At 38.9% G+C, this 14,429-nt stretch overlaps 1 protein-coding gene across 1 annotated transcript in view; it reads left to right on the top strand.

Moving 5' to 3' along the window:
* Positions 1-224: 224 nt before the first annotated feature.
* Positions 225-14,429, top strand: part of TTN (titin) — a 283,596-nt gene continuing 269,391 nt past the window's right edge. Inside the window, exons 1-9 of the mRNA XM_067026386.1 lie at positions 225-455; positions 2,665-2,768; positions 5,204-5,407; positions 6,895-7,182; positions 7,667-7,752; positions 7,860-8,104; positions 12,367-12,682; positions 13,046-13,198; positions 13,863-14,000. Of these exons, the coding sequence (XP_066882487.1) occupies positions 2,678-2,768; positions 5,204-5,407; positions 6,895-7,182; positions 7,667-7,752; positions 7,860-8,104; positions 12,367-12,682; positions 13,046-13,198; positions 13,863-14,000 (1,521 nt within the window). The 5' untranslated portion in view covers positions 225-455; positions 2,665-2,677. The remainder of the gene's footprint in view (positions 456-2,664; positions 2,769-5,203; positions 5,408-6,894; positions 7,183-7,666; positions 7,753-7,859; positions 8,105-12,366; positions 12,683-13,045; positions 13,199-13,862; positions 14,001-14,429) is intronic.

The raw sequence follows: 14,429 nt of genomic DNA, 5'->3' as shown, positions 1-14,429 counted from the left end.
GTGCTCTTCCCCAAGCCTCAACAGTTAGTTTTTAAGTATGGTTCTATTCCCTTGGTAAAGCCCCTTTTGAGATGCTAAATTTAGCACTGCCAATCAGAAGAACAGGTGGTCTGTGCCTCTACCAAATAGGTCCCGCTCCCATCATGCTTTCCTGGGAGAGCCAATCAGCTAGCGCCCTGCCCTGAGGTGTGGGGCTGTCAGCAGATCTGGCAAATATAAGGGCTGGGCCCGACCCTGACCCGTGAGCAGTCGTGCATTCCCAGCCTTGCCTCGGGTGTAGGGATTGCATAGAAAAGCAAAACTACACAGTCTTGACTGTGTAGTTTTGTTTTTAAGTTTAGAGGCTCACCGATTCATGTTGGAGATGGTCGAAAAAACCAACTCTAGATAGGACGTCGTTTCAGAAGCAACCTTGGGCTCAGCCCCACCCTTTTTGGGCGCTCCTGAGAAATCAGGTGAGCAGCATCTTTTCTCTCTTATTAGTAGAGTCCCTTCCTTATCGATTTCTAGGGCCCCATTTTCTTTGTATGCTAAATGCCTATATAGAGGTGTTTGTCTAACTACGCGGTGCTGGTTCTGGTCCCCTATTTGAATCTGCTTGTTAAATTCTGTTTTGAAATATGTGAAGGCTTTTCCTTTCAAAAGTTCGATGCTTTAGCATATCAGCACAGTCAGTGATTCAAATTGTTTAAATGCACCTAATATTCTAAAAGTATTAAAAATTGAGGTCTGAAATGATGATAGAAATGCTTGCTTCTTTTATAGACTTTTTTTTGTTTGTTGAGAATGTTCAAGGTTATATTACTCAGTGATAAAGTGAGACACACCAAGAATAGCTCTGATAAAATGCATGTGGTATCAGCTACACCCTGATGACTTTTTAAGGGAATCAACTGCTGAGGTATCAGTTGCAGGACAGTGACAGAACACTTGCCTGCTGTCAGTCAATGCTGGAGAGTTTATTTTGGGAGCATGACATTTTAGATGCATACCTTCAGCCATAATTAGACAAAGGCCTCTCAAGAGCAAATGCTAAAGCAACAAAATTTACCTGAACAATAGGAGTAGAAGACCTGTTTAAGCCAGTTAATTGCAATATATTTAGAAATTTGGAAAAAAAGAAAAACTATATAATTGTTTTCTAAAATAGAATTTCATTATGTATTTTAAATCAACTCATAATCAAATTATATGATATGAGATAATTGTTGATGCTAAGAAGGGTAAGAAATAATGTTTTAGAGACTTCTTATTTCAAATTATATCTTGATTTCCCATCTTCCTGGAATTACATTACTAATTGTAAATGCCTATAAATATATAGGTATATAAAACATAAATGGTGTAAAAGAATATAGCTATTTTTAGAAGATGCACTCGCTTAGAAACAGGAAAAGTTTGACATAAAAAGTTATTTTTGTGTCCTAAAGATAATATGCTACACTAAGAAGTTTTTGGCAACAGTTTCTTTTGGATATTATCTGAATTTTTCAAATATAAATGTTGTCTCAGAGAATTCTATTTTCATATTCTTTCTTTTTAACTAAGTAAAAAGTTACAATAAGGTACAGAATTAGATGATTGCTCCACAAACTTTTAATAAATAGAGAATTTTATGAAAAATAGTAATGAAGCAATTGACAACTGAGAATCTGCTTTTTATATCAGAGTAGTGGAATAGTCACATTCAATAACAAGGTATTAATGTCTCAGAAATTTCTTCTCATCATCTCTCTAAAACTGATAGGCAAAGTACTTGCTTCCACTTAACAAAACAACTTAACTGCTGATTTTGTGTTAATTTCTTTGATTTTTAATATTTGTGCTGTGAAAGCATAGGTGCTTTCACTTCAACTGCATTTCAGACCAGCCTTCCATTTTTCAAAGTTTGCACATTGTTCCTTATTAAGAACTCAAGTCAGTATTTTTCTTTCAGATCTATAATAAATACTGGCCTGCTCAGTTAAATTTAAACTTTCCTGAATATTCACTTCAACAGTAGAAACATTTACTGAGCAGTTACAGTATGAAGAAATATTAAGGACTAAAAAACACCATAAGCTGTCTATAAAAAGTTTGCATAGTTGACCAGGCTTTCCAAAACTTTTCAAATAAGGAAAGAAATTACAAAGTTCAAGCTTTTAGTTTTGGTGACTATTTTAAATAATCACCTGGATTACTTAAGGTAATAGTTCCTGAATCTATGTCAACTTTATAAATACAGTGTCTGGAAAAATATTGGGAGGAAGGAAATTTTTTAAAATAATTCTTTCTGACATTGAACTGATGAAAAGATTCGTTTTACACTTTTCACACATATCTTCTTCGTCACTATCCCCAGCTTCCTCCAGTTTTCCCTTTCTCCCAACTCTCTCTGATTTCCCACCTTTGGTAAGACTGAATTTCCCTCTTCCACCACTAGGGTACATTCCTTGCTCTGCTTGCTTCAATTTTTTTTTTTCCATCCCCCCCTTAGACGTGCTACCCTGTTAGGCTACAAGTCAACTCAGAGGCCAAATTCAGGCCACAAAAGAGAAGGCCTGCCCATCACTCTGGGCACACAGATGATCTGAGAAGCAACCCATTTGGAAAATGTGTGTCTGCCGTCTTCAGAGTAGCTCCAGAATGGCCCTAAGCTGTGACCTAATTTCTTTTCCTTTTCAGAGTGCCTAAAAAGATGACAACTCAAGCACCGACGTTTACGCAGCCGTTACAAAGCGTTGTGGTACTGGAGGGTAGTACCGCAACCTTTGAGGCTCACATTAGTGGTAAGCTCACATGTTCACACTGTCCCTTTGTCTTCTTTGCCTCCTGTCCATTAACTTTGCTGTAGGACTTGACACCAAGTTTAAGCCTTGCTTTGACTTTGTGAAATGGGCCCACCTCTATGGAAGGGTCATTGTAAGAGTATACTGTTCACAGAGTTCCTACAAAATCTGGCAATATAATAATGGCTTGAAAATGTCTTATTCATATTTATAATTCCACAAAGCAAAATAATTAGCATTGGATTAAATTAGCTGTCAGAATCCAGCTGCTAAATAGGACCAAATTTGGTCATTCTATCTTTGGATTCAGCTGCAGAGCCAGACTGGAAGCCAAGAACTCCAGCCCAATAGGGGCCAGTCATGGAGCTGCTGGGCAAGTAGCCTGTGTGCCTGAGCCTCTGTGGGTTTATATGGAAAATAACAGTACAACTGACTTTCCTCAGTGGCAGAACTTTCAGTTATGAGCTAACTCCTAAGTATTTTATTATTTTATTTTCAATCCTTATTAAGTGATTCTAGTCAATGAAAAGATTTTCCAATCATTTTGAAAGGACACCCCAAAATAATATATGCCACTCTGGTTCACATATTAAAGAGAAACAAACATTAATCCTAGAATTATATTTAACAGGAAGTTCTTCTGTCTCTTTTTTTTCTTCTTTTTCTTCTTTATAACTTAGTTTTGAAAATGGATGATTTCTGGGACCTATCATCATGTGACAAAATGGGGATAATCTATGAACTGTATTGTAAATAATCTCAAAATTATTTAATCAGTATTTTCTCCTTCTGCAGTATTATAACTGGTCATGTAAGATTTTATGGATTAATTAAAAGTTGATGCTGGATGTACCTCTATGGTACACTGTTCCTGTTTTTTTTTTTTTTCAACTTTATGGCTTATAATAAAGATGTAAAATGAGATTTCCTTTTCCTTTCTCTTTTGTTTTCTATCTATGTACCAATCTTTTTTTTTTTTGCGGTACGTGGGCCTTTCACTGTTGTGGCCTCTCCCGTTGCGGAGCACAGGCTCCGGACGCACAGGCTCAGCAGCCATGGCTCACGGGCCCAGCCGCTCCATGGCATGTGGGATCTTCCCGGACCGGGGCACAAACCCGTGTCCCCCGCATCGACGGGCGGACTCTCAACCACTGCGCCACCAGGGAAGCCCTATGTACCAATCTTATTCATAACTGGATAACACTTTATTTTACACTGCACAAATAACATACAATCATTCTTCAATTTCTATTGTATATGTATATAGAGACCAGTTCAATTCTTCTCTTGTATGATAATCTCTGACTTCCAAATAATTTACTTATTTATCTTGTAACACTCAGTAACTTCTGAACTGAGCAGAACACATATGGCTTCAGTGGGAAGTTTGCCTGCTTGTGGAGTAATGGAATCTGGCTTCCTCATAACTCCGTGTTCCTTCACACTTTGTGCCAATACATTCTTAGAAAAACACCACTGAAAATATTTGAACACCCATTAATTCGTTAAATAAACTATTCACTTGGCCACAGTGGGAGATTGGCTAATGTAAGGACAACAAAATAAACTTTCTCTTGCTTATCCTCACCTCCTCAGTTTAAGGAGTTAGATCACCACCTTCATGCCAAAGGCAAAGTAAACCATGCTCTGAATTTGCCTCATGCCTTCTGAATGCAGAATTTTAGTATACTTAAAACATCCAGCCATGTACATGTAGTCATTAGCTCCATGATTCATGGTGGGTGAAGAGAATTTGACTTTTCTACCTGCAACTCCAAGTATCCATGTTGTTCTGAAAGACTTGGTTCGGCATCATCTCTTATTGTATGAGAAGCTGCCCCTCCTTTGTATGGCATTTTTACTAAAGCACATTTGAAAGGCAGGAGAGGTCAGGAAGACAGTGTCCCTGTAACCCAGAGGAGGTAGAGGGCTGAGCGTGTTCTCTTGTGCTTATTAGGCTGAACTTTTAGATCCCTTTGCTGCTTTTGTTCTTCACTTGTTTTTGAAGAGGACAACAGTCACTTTTTATCTCACAGTTTCCTTGGCTCTTCATTTTTATAAATCTCTTTCATGATTTTAATGATGTCTATTAAATTGCATCAGATAGAACCCTGGGCAGGAGGGCAGGTGATGGCAATTCTAGTACTCTGTGTGCCACTGCCAGCTGAGGGACCTTGGAAAACTCATTGAGCCTTTTTTGGCTTCAGTTTCCTCCCCTATAGAATGAAGGTGCTGGCCTCCACGTGAACCCACAGACCTTCCTAATGGTCTGTAAGTTTATACTTTTATCACACAGCTGTCAAATTTTCACTATCATTAAATAGCATGACTCTCTGGATAGCTTTTATGGTTTAGGACAAGGAAGTGAACATAATGGGACAGAACAGAGGACTTTGCAGTGCCCCAAACATCAAGATGAATTCTTTGTTCTCCAGGTTTCCCAGTTCCTGAGGTGAGCTGGTTTAGGGATGGCCAGGTGATTTCCACTTCCACTCTGCCCGGCGTGCAGATCTCCTTTAGCGATGGCCGCGCTAGACTGATGATCCCCGCCGTGACTAAAGCCAACAGTGGACGATACTCCCTGAGAGCCACCAATGGATCTGGACAAGCGACTAGTACTGCTGAGCTTCTCGTGACAGGTAGGCTGGAGGGCACCTGCCTGTCCCCTGCACCACCCCCAGAGGGCATCTCCAGGACCTAGGGAAGGGAGTCCCCTGAAAGCTACTGAGCACAAGTGGATGCATCTCGAATCTAGAGAAGGGCCCACTGGACACTGCATTGATAGCAAAGTTGTTTACCTTTTGGAATTTGGTTTTCCTCAAAAAAGTGGCTGAGAACTAGTTCCTCTATACACATATTAAGCACTCAAAAGTATATTAAGGAAATATTAAAAATCGTGTTTCTGAGCAAGTAGAAAGGCTTAGAGCCTTGTCTATACACCTGCTAAGGAAATATGTGTATCTCCAGGAATTCACACTTTAACAAGCACGTAGATGATTCTGATACCAGTGGTCCACAGACCACCCATTTAAGAAATACTGCTCTAGGCTATAACATTTAATAATGCTTCATTTACTTTCCATTACTAAAAACATTGCACAGTAAGCATACACAGAAATAGGGCAAATGCTTGTTTATGATTCAAATGCAGGACACAGTTTCCCCACAAAAGTTACCACCAATCTTCATGGCCTCTGTCATTCTTCTTCATCCTTTACTTCTTCATAAGACATTAGTACAAAGAACATTGCATTACTTTACACATTACATAACAATATCTTTCATGAGCTGCATAATGTTATATATGTTTATCCAATAAACTATATGTTCAGCATTGTTTAAGTATAGGGCTGTCATTGACCAAAACAGAAGGAACATCAGGTAACATGAGGTATGAACATTGACATACATCCAGAAAATTCAGAAAGGGAAAATGCACAAGATTGACAGCATCTGCTGTTGTTTATTACTCAAAAACATGTCAAGATTAATCCCACTCACCATTCACATTTATTTTATTAAAAATTTCTTCCAGCATAATTAGCCAAAAATCCCCTTTCTGTAGCATCTAACATTAAATCATGTCATTATTTGGATTAACATTTTAAATGCAAGTACATATTTAGGTTATTTGAATACTGATTAAGTTGGAGCCAATTTAGGATTTTTAAATTTAAATTAAAATTTCATGATTCTGTAAGTCACAGGTGTATCCAACAAACCAACCACTGGAATTCATTTTAGTGCAACTCCCTGAAATATGTAAAGTTACCTTAACATATTAGTATAGTGCTAGATGTGAAGTTGGGAGGAAGGGCAGGAAAGATCCTCTAGAAATGTTATAACAAGATCTAGGCTTTTTCTTTAAAAAAAAAAAAAAAGTGGTGGCCTAGAACAGCTAAACAAGACAAAACAAATCAAATATGGTGGCGGGGTGCCCTCTGCCACCTCCTGGCTCTGCTCTTACTGTCATCTGATGGATGAGCTGGGCTCAAGGACAGTCAAGCATGTTTGGTTCAGCTAGCCATTGCCTCGTTTGGACACCAGAGCAGTAATCATTTAAAAATAGCTTGTTGGGAGCGCCCTGGCTGGCCCCAGTCCTCATTTTCTTCCCTTCCCGCTGCAGCAGAGACAGCGCCACCCAACTTTGTTCAACGGCTGCAGAGCATGACCGTGAGACAAGGAAGCCAAGTGCGACTCCAAGTGAGAGTGACTGGAATCCCTACACCTGTGGTGAAGTTCTACCGGGACGGAGCTGAAATCCACAGCTCCCTTGATTTTCAAATTTCACAAGAAGGCGACCTCTACAGCTTACTGATTGCGGAAGCATACCCTGAAGACTCTGGCACTTATTCAGTAAATGCCACCAATAGCGTTGGAAGAGCTACTTCCACTGCTGAATTACTGGTTCAAGGTATGTGCTAGAGGTTGAGGAACAGGGAGCAGGGAAGGGGAAGGATTTAGGACCAAGTGGGTCAGGGGTCCACCTGCCTGCCCTCTGAGGTCTGGGGATGCTGTGAGTTGAAATCAAAGCTGGCATTTCAACACCCGTGAAAAGTCTCTGAGATTCCACGCAGGAATTTAGAATCATTGAACCAATCTGTGGTTTTTAACCCTACTAGAAACTGGGAAGTATTTCAATTAAGTCATCTATGTTTTCAAATTATTGGCAAGTGATGGAATTTTTTTTAAAAGGGTTCTAATTAAATTCCTATCTAATAATAAATATTTTCTATGTTTAAAGCTAATTTATATTCATACAAAATCCAAAACTTTCTGCATTTTTGCCCATTGGGACACAGAAAATCTTACTGACTTTGTAGTCAGAATTAACATAATCCCTTTAAAAATGGGTCCTTGTGTTCCTGTCTAAATATTTAATCTTTCCCTTCCTACAGGTGAAGAAGTAGTACCCGCTAAAAAGACGAAGACAATTGTTTCGACTGCTCAGATTTCAGAAACACGACAAACTCAAATTGAAAAGGTTTTTTTGTTTGTTTTTTAATATATACTGTCAGGTTTTAAGCCTTTCAGATTGTTTCTTCATCAACAATTCCTCCTCACCATGGGCTTTGTTTTTCTCTTTTACAGAAGATTGAAGCCCACTTTGATGCCAGATCAATAGCAACAGTTGAGATGGTAATAGATGGTGCCACTGGGCAACAGCTGCCACATAAAACACCTCCCAGGATACCTCCTAAGCCAAAGTCAAGATCTCCCACACCACCATCCATTGCTGCCAAAGCACAGTTGGCTCGACAGCAGTCCCCATCACCGATAAGACACTCCCCGTCCCCGGTTAGACATGTGCGAGCACCGACCCCATCTCCCGTCAGGTAAAGCCTTTTAAAAGAGATCATTATGCACTTTTGAATCACGTTTAATCCAGTAAGACGAGAGATAAATGGAAGAAATAAGAAATGTATGGTGTGATAAAGGAGGTAAACCAAAAAGACACTGGTTATGATTTTCACAAATCCTCACTGTCCACTGGTAAATTGGAGAACTTTATAAACTCTAATTCTGAATTCTTATTTGTATACCATTTAATATCTGTTTTAGGAGTCAAGAAAAAGCACAGCAAAATGAGAAGAGCACAGAATTTAGGGTTGGAAGCCCTGCGTTCACTCAGCTTGATTACTTGTTAAAATGTGACTTAGAAAATAATTATAATAATAAAATAATCACTAATATATATTGACCACTTTCTCTATGTCAGACATTTGATTGGCACTCTGTGTATATTATCTCATTAAATATTCCTAGCAACCTCTCAGAATTATCACCCCTAATTTTATAGCTAGATGACCAGAGTTAAAGAAGTTAAATAATTTGCTTAAGGTCTTAGTCGTGTCATTTGTAAATTATAGAGAAACACAGTAAGAATTATCTCAAAATGTGTTGTGAGGGTTCAGTGAGATAATTAGTTGAAGGTATCTTGTAGATATAAAATAATTATACAAGTGTTCTTCTGCTCTAATAATAAGTAAAACCTTCTAAATATTTTGCATGTGCTTATGTTATTTTGTCTAGAATATAAAATGGATTTCTATTAGGTTTCTATGCTTAGTTAATATAGAGATATATTAGAAAGTAAGAATGTATCATCAGGGCTCAGAAACTATTGGGTTGGCCAAAAAGTTTTTGTAACGTTTTACAGGAAAACCTGAACGAACTTTTTGGCCAATCCAATATATAAGCAAGTATAAATTATCCATAGCAAATTTGAAACTTTGGGATTTAGCTTAACATGCTGAGGTTTTTTTACATGATAAACTGATAAAAGGGGAAAATTTGGAGTAAATAAAAAAATGTTTCTTGACCAATTTAAATTAATTTTTTTAATGTAGAGAAAGTTCCCCTGCCATGAAAAATTTTAAAAGAAGCATAATAAGTGGATAGTTGATCTAAAAAATATTCAAACTTATTGTGAAGTTACTGTAATCAAAACAGTATGGTATTGGTAAATGAATAGAAAAATACATGGGGAAAGCAGAACAGAGGGTCCAGAAACAGAAGTCAAGTATCCAGGAAATTCAATGTTTAATCAAAGTGACCATTCAGTTCAGTGGGGAAAAGGATATTTTACTCGATAAAGAATGCTGACCCAATTAACTATCCATTTGGGAAAAACCGAACATAAACTTCTACCTACACCATTTACAGAATAAATCTCAGCTTGATTAAAGAGCTAAATTTAAAAATAAATCACAAAAATAAATGAGAAAAAAATTTGGGAAAACAACTGTAGGGAAGAGCTTTTAAAAATAGATTTACAGACTCAACAACATAAAAATAAAAATTTATGTATGGCAAAAGCAAGGTCATTGCTACACCAAACAGTGCATTCGTGAAAAAAATTCAAGAGTGCCTCTTCCTCGAGATATGTCATTGCCTCTGCCATAAAATATTAAAACAAACATACAAAGGCTACAGTGTGAATTGTACAAGCCTAGAAACAGTGCATAATCTACACAACTATACATGTTGATGCTGGATAAGACCCTATAAATAAGCAAATGCAAACCGTGGATCTCGGGGGAAATGTTTGCAATACTTATGACAAAGGACTAATACACCAGATGTATCAAAAAGCTTCCACAAATTAATTATTAAAGAAAAAACAAGCAACACAAATGAAAAAAAAAAATTGACAAAAGACAAGCATTTCACACCAGAGGCAACGTAATGTCCAACAAATATATGGAGAAATGCCAGATATTTTCCAGTCTTTATTATAGTGGCCACTTTAAAGATATTGGTAAACACTAATATGAAGCCTTGACCAAAAAGCTAGTTTTAAAAACGTGTCTGGCTATCAAAAAAGTGTTCTGTCTCAGGCTAACTCCAAGTTTGCATACCACGAAATCACAAGACAGGCCACATGTGATTTCTGGGGGAGATAACAACCTCACCATATTTTTAATCCAAGCCTAAGAGTCATTTAGAATTACAGAGCTTCCCTGATTCTATGGAGTATTTTGACTGTCTTAGAAGTACTGAGAATTCATTAATAACAATCCCAATTATTTAGCCCCCCAAATTTGCTTTAAAATAAGAAATTTAAATATCAATTTGTGGAGAAAATAATGGTTATCCAGGATAGACAATTTCCTAAAATGTCTCACAGTCTAATCTTGATTTTTGTTGTAGAGAAAGGCAAACATATTTCATTGAATAAGGTGCATTTGTATCTAGCTGTGACCAGGTGATTATTATTTTTTAATTGTAAGAGCAGAAAAAAGCACTTTCCTATATGACCCAAATTACATTGATTTTCACCGTTATGGGCTTACCTGCAACCTGCTGCTAATCACTCATGTCATGCTAATCATCTCTTTAACTCTATTTGAATTAGACCCACTTTACTAGGTACAGCAATAACAAGACACAGGTTGAAACTTGGAAATACATGTCACTTTGCTTTTCTTCAATTGGTGTAAACCCTATGTTATTCTAAGCTGGTCTTTGTTATGATTCTAAGGCAATCACTTTCAGAGTAGATACTTGTTCCCCTAGATCTACCTTTAGTTGATCACAACTCCATTTATAAAATGTAAATTGACTTTCACCAAAAAACCCTTCTTCAAGAAAATAATTGAACATTTCTTCATGAAACTGGTTAATATTGTAATGTTCTATTAATTTGCTCTGTAATTTAGAGCAGATATCAACTGTACCTTGAGCCTTAATTAGAATAATTGTTTCATTTATGATCAGTGTAAGTTAAATACCCTATGTAGTGACAGAATACATTTATAAACATTTTCCTGCATGTAGTAGTTAAATGCAATGATAAGGCAATACTGCCACCTAGAGGGAAAAGTATAATAAACCCTTTGGATCAAGAATTAAATTATGAAAACTTTCATCTTAAAATAATGCCTGGAATTATTACTATAGATTAGGAACTGTCACTTTTGTCTGTAAATGCCTTGATTCAGTACCCAGATTCTTGAACTGATGCTATTGCAGTTTGGACACACATAAAAAAGGATGAAAACTGTTTTGGAAGAAACCACTTTATCAATTTAATCAAAAACTATAGAATCCTTAGGTTTCAAATTATCTACTATAAGGATATTTAAAAGAAGTCCAGAGTACAATACAATGAGGGCGAGGGTAAACAAAGACAGAATTTATTTAAAACAGCAGTTCACCATACTTTGAGCAGAACAGCAATTTGCAAAGTGCATTGCACAGCCTACACCCAAAAATGTTCTGCAAAAAGAGTAATGAGAAAGCCTTGCAATTCACAGGGCATATGGGCATGATGAAGGCTGTGGGAAATCCTGCAGGAAATTTTTTTAAAAGGTTTACCTTGTTTAGCCTTGAGCTGCACGAGCATTTTGATTACAGAAACGTTTCTTCCTTCAACACCTATTTGACGTCCCCTCGCCCCCCCTCACCGCCCAGAATTGGGAGTACAGAGAAATTTAGAGTTATGGTTACCATATTTGCCGTGTCCTTTCTTTGACTGTATTTTAAGGACACGCCTTCTGCTGTCTTGACTTTTCTAAACACAAAAAGGTGGGGCAGGGCACAGAATTCTTTAGCTTAGGATTAAATCTGATTTTCTTACAGAATTACAGCAGATGAGAATAAGGCTCACTGAGATTTAAAGCAAATTACTTTCAAGTATGTTACTTGCCTCTCTATAGGTTATTGAGCCACGGATTTTATTTTTAAAATTTTATTTATTTATCTTTGGCTGCATTGGTTCTTCATTGCTGCGCGTGGGCTTTCTCTAGTTGCGGTGGCTTCTCTTGTTGTGGAGCACGAGCTCTAGGTGCGCAGCCTTCAGTAGTTGCAGCGCGTGGGCTCAGTAGTGTGGCGCACAGGCTCAGTAGTTGTGGCACACGGGTTTCGTTGCTCCGCGGCATGTGAGATCTTCTTGGACCAGGGATCCAACCCGTGTCCCCTGCATTGGCTGGTGGATTCTTAACCACTGCACCACCAGGGAAGTCCCTAGCCATGGATTTTAAAACTCTGCCTTAAATTAAACACTTCCAGATTTTTCTTCCTTTATTCATATCTGATGACCAAGGGAGTAGTTCCTTGTCTTGGCATTCTTTGACCTCTGCCATTTGATTTTCAGGTCCGTGTCTCCGGCGGGGCGGATCTCCACGTCCCCCATCAGATCCGTTAAGTCTCCGTTACTCGTCCGGAAGGCTCAGACGCCCACCATGCCCCCAGGCCCCGAAGTGCCTCCCCCTTGGAAGCAAGAGGGCTACATGGCTTCATCTGAGTCTGAGATGAGAGAAACCATGGTGACAAGTGCTACTCAGATCAGGACAGAGGAGAGATGGGAAGGGAGATACGGGATCCAGGAGCAAGTGACCATCAGCGGAGCGGCAGGGGCTGCCGCCAGTGCTACCTTTGCGGCAGGGACTGGTGCTGCTGGGGCTGCAGAGGTACTGTCAGAGCCTTCTTTCTCTTTGTTTTACGTCTGGTTTCTCCCAACAGAATCCTGCCATGAAACTCAGTCTGTGCAGGTTGCAGGAAAATGCATACAAACATAAGAATATAACCGAAACTGAAAACCCAATTTGGCTTATGCTCTGTAAAAGCGTTTTTTAGTTGGAACAAAGGCTCTAAATCTGTGAGCTTTTCATAAATGTAGGTTTTCATAGTACCTACCATATCTCTCTTGGCAATGATAAATGCTTAAGCATGTGTCTACTGTACGCTAGGTGGCTTGGTTTCCACTGTTCTTTTATATTTTCTACCGGGCGTGTCATTTCACAAAGTAATGTGCTTGGTCACTGCCAATCCAGGTGAAACAAGAAGCTGACAAAAGTGCAGCTGTTGCAACCGTTGTTGCTGCTGTTGATATGGCCAGAGTGAGAGAACCAGTTATCAGTGCTGTAGAGCAGACTGCTCAGAGGACAACCACGACTGCTGTGCGCATCCAACCTGCTCAAGAACAGGTAGGCCTGGGGCCATGCACACTGAGCTGTGCATGCAGTCAATGCTCACATCGCTTTGAGGACAACACTGAGCCCACCAGGGCCCGGACTTTTAGGCCTTTCGGAGCAGCAGGTGGTCTGAGACCAAAGGTGTTCAAGATACAAACATTCTAAGTACCTGGTCTAAGTCAGACAGCTAGGCAGGTAAGAGTTAACTCTCAGAAAGTCAAGACAGGAGGTCAGACAAGGTATCCAAAGTATCAGGGCACTCCTGAGTTAAGACAGGCAAAGGTGGCCGAGAAAGTCAGCTGAACAAGACGGTACATGTGCGTTCAGAGCTGTAGTTCCAGACCGGTCCATCCAGAGCTCAGTCTCTCCAAGAGCCAGGCAGGAAAAGCATTATTTCAGGGCTGCCATTACCTTTCTCTAAGCTTCCCCCATAGACCTTTGCTTTTACTTTCTTCAAAACAAACGTGACACTTGATTCATAGCTGAAAGGTATTATAAATCCAAGATAATTTCCCGTCTCATATTTGAATAGATTTTCTGTTATAGTTTAAAATCACTCTAGCTTTCCTCCTTGTCCTCTCCTGTGTGAAATTTATGTCTTTATCTTGATTTATTATTGTGACTTTTTATATGAGGCACATTACAGTATTTCTTTCCTTTCCCCTATGAAAATCAGATAAAAAAGGAGGCAGAGAAGACTGCTGTAACTAAGGTGGTAGTGGCTGCCGATAAAGCAAAAGAACAAGAATTGAAAGCAAGAACCAGAGAAGTAATTACCACAGAACAAGAGCAGGTGCACGTAACTCATGAACAGGTGAAAATGGTTTTTGATATGAAATTATTATTGTGATTACCAGCGTCAACACAGATAATAATGTTTACCACGAAGGGTATTGTTTCGTGAGCAACATGGTTGTTTCACACTAATAAAATCCCCTGTATCTCTGTATCCCTGGGTACTGGATACCAAAGTCCCTTAGAGTCACCAGACGCTTCCCTTGTGTAGACAAATGGGACCTCTGGGAACACATAGCAGAAGTAGAAACAGGGGTCTCATCTACACTGGCCTGGAGACACACTGGCTAAATATGTGACTACGAGGGACCGAGAAGTAGATGCTGAGGTGGGAACTTGTAAGAGTGGAAAAGAACACTGAACACACAGTGCTTTGAAAATAGCTTAGCAAATGCTTCCTGACTCCTTAGGAGGACATTTGAACATGGATTTGAAATGAGATGGAGAG

This window comes from Kogia breviceps, chromosome 2 (assembly GCF_026419965.1).
Source record: "Kogia breviceps isolate mKogBre1 chromosome 2, mKogBre1 haplotype 1, whole genome shotgun sequence".
NCBI lineage: Eukaryota > Metazoa > Chordata > Mammalia > Artiodactyla > Physeteridae > Kogia > Kogia breviceps.
This window is presented reverse-complemented; position numbering and strand designations above follow the sequence as displayed.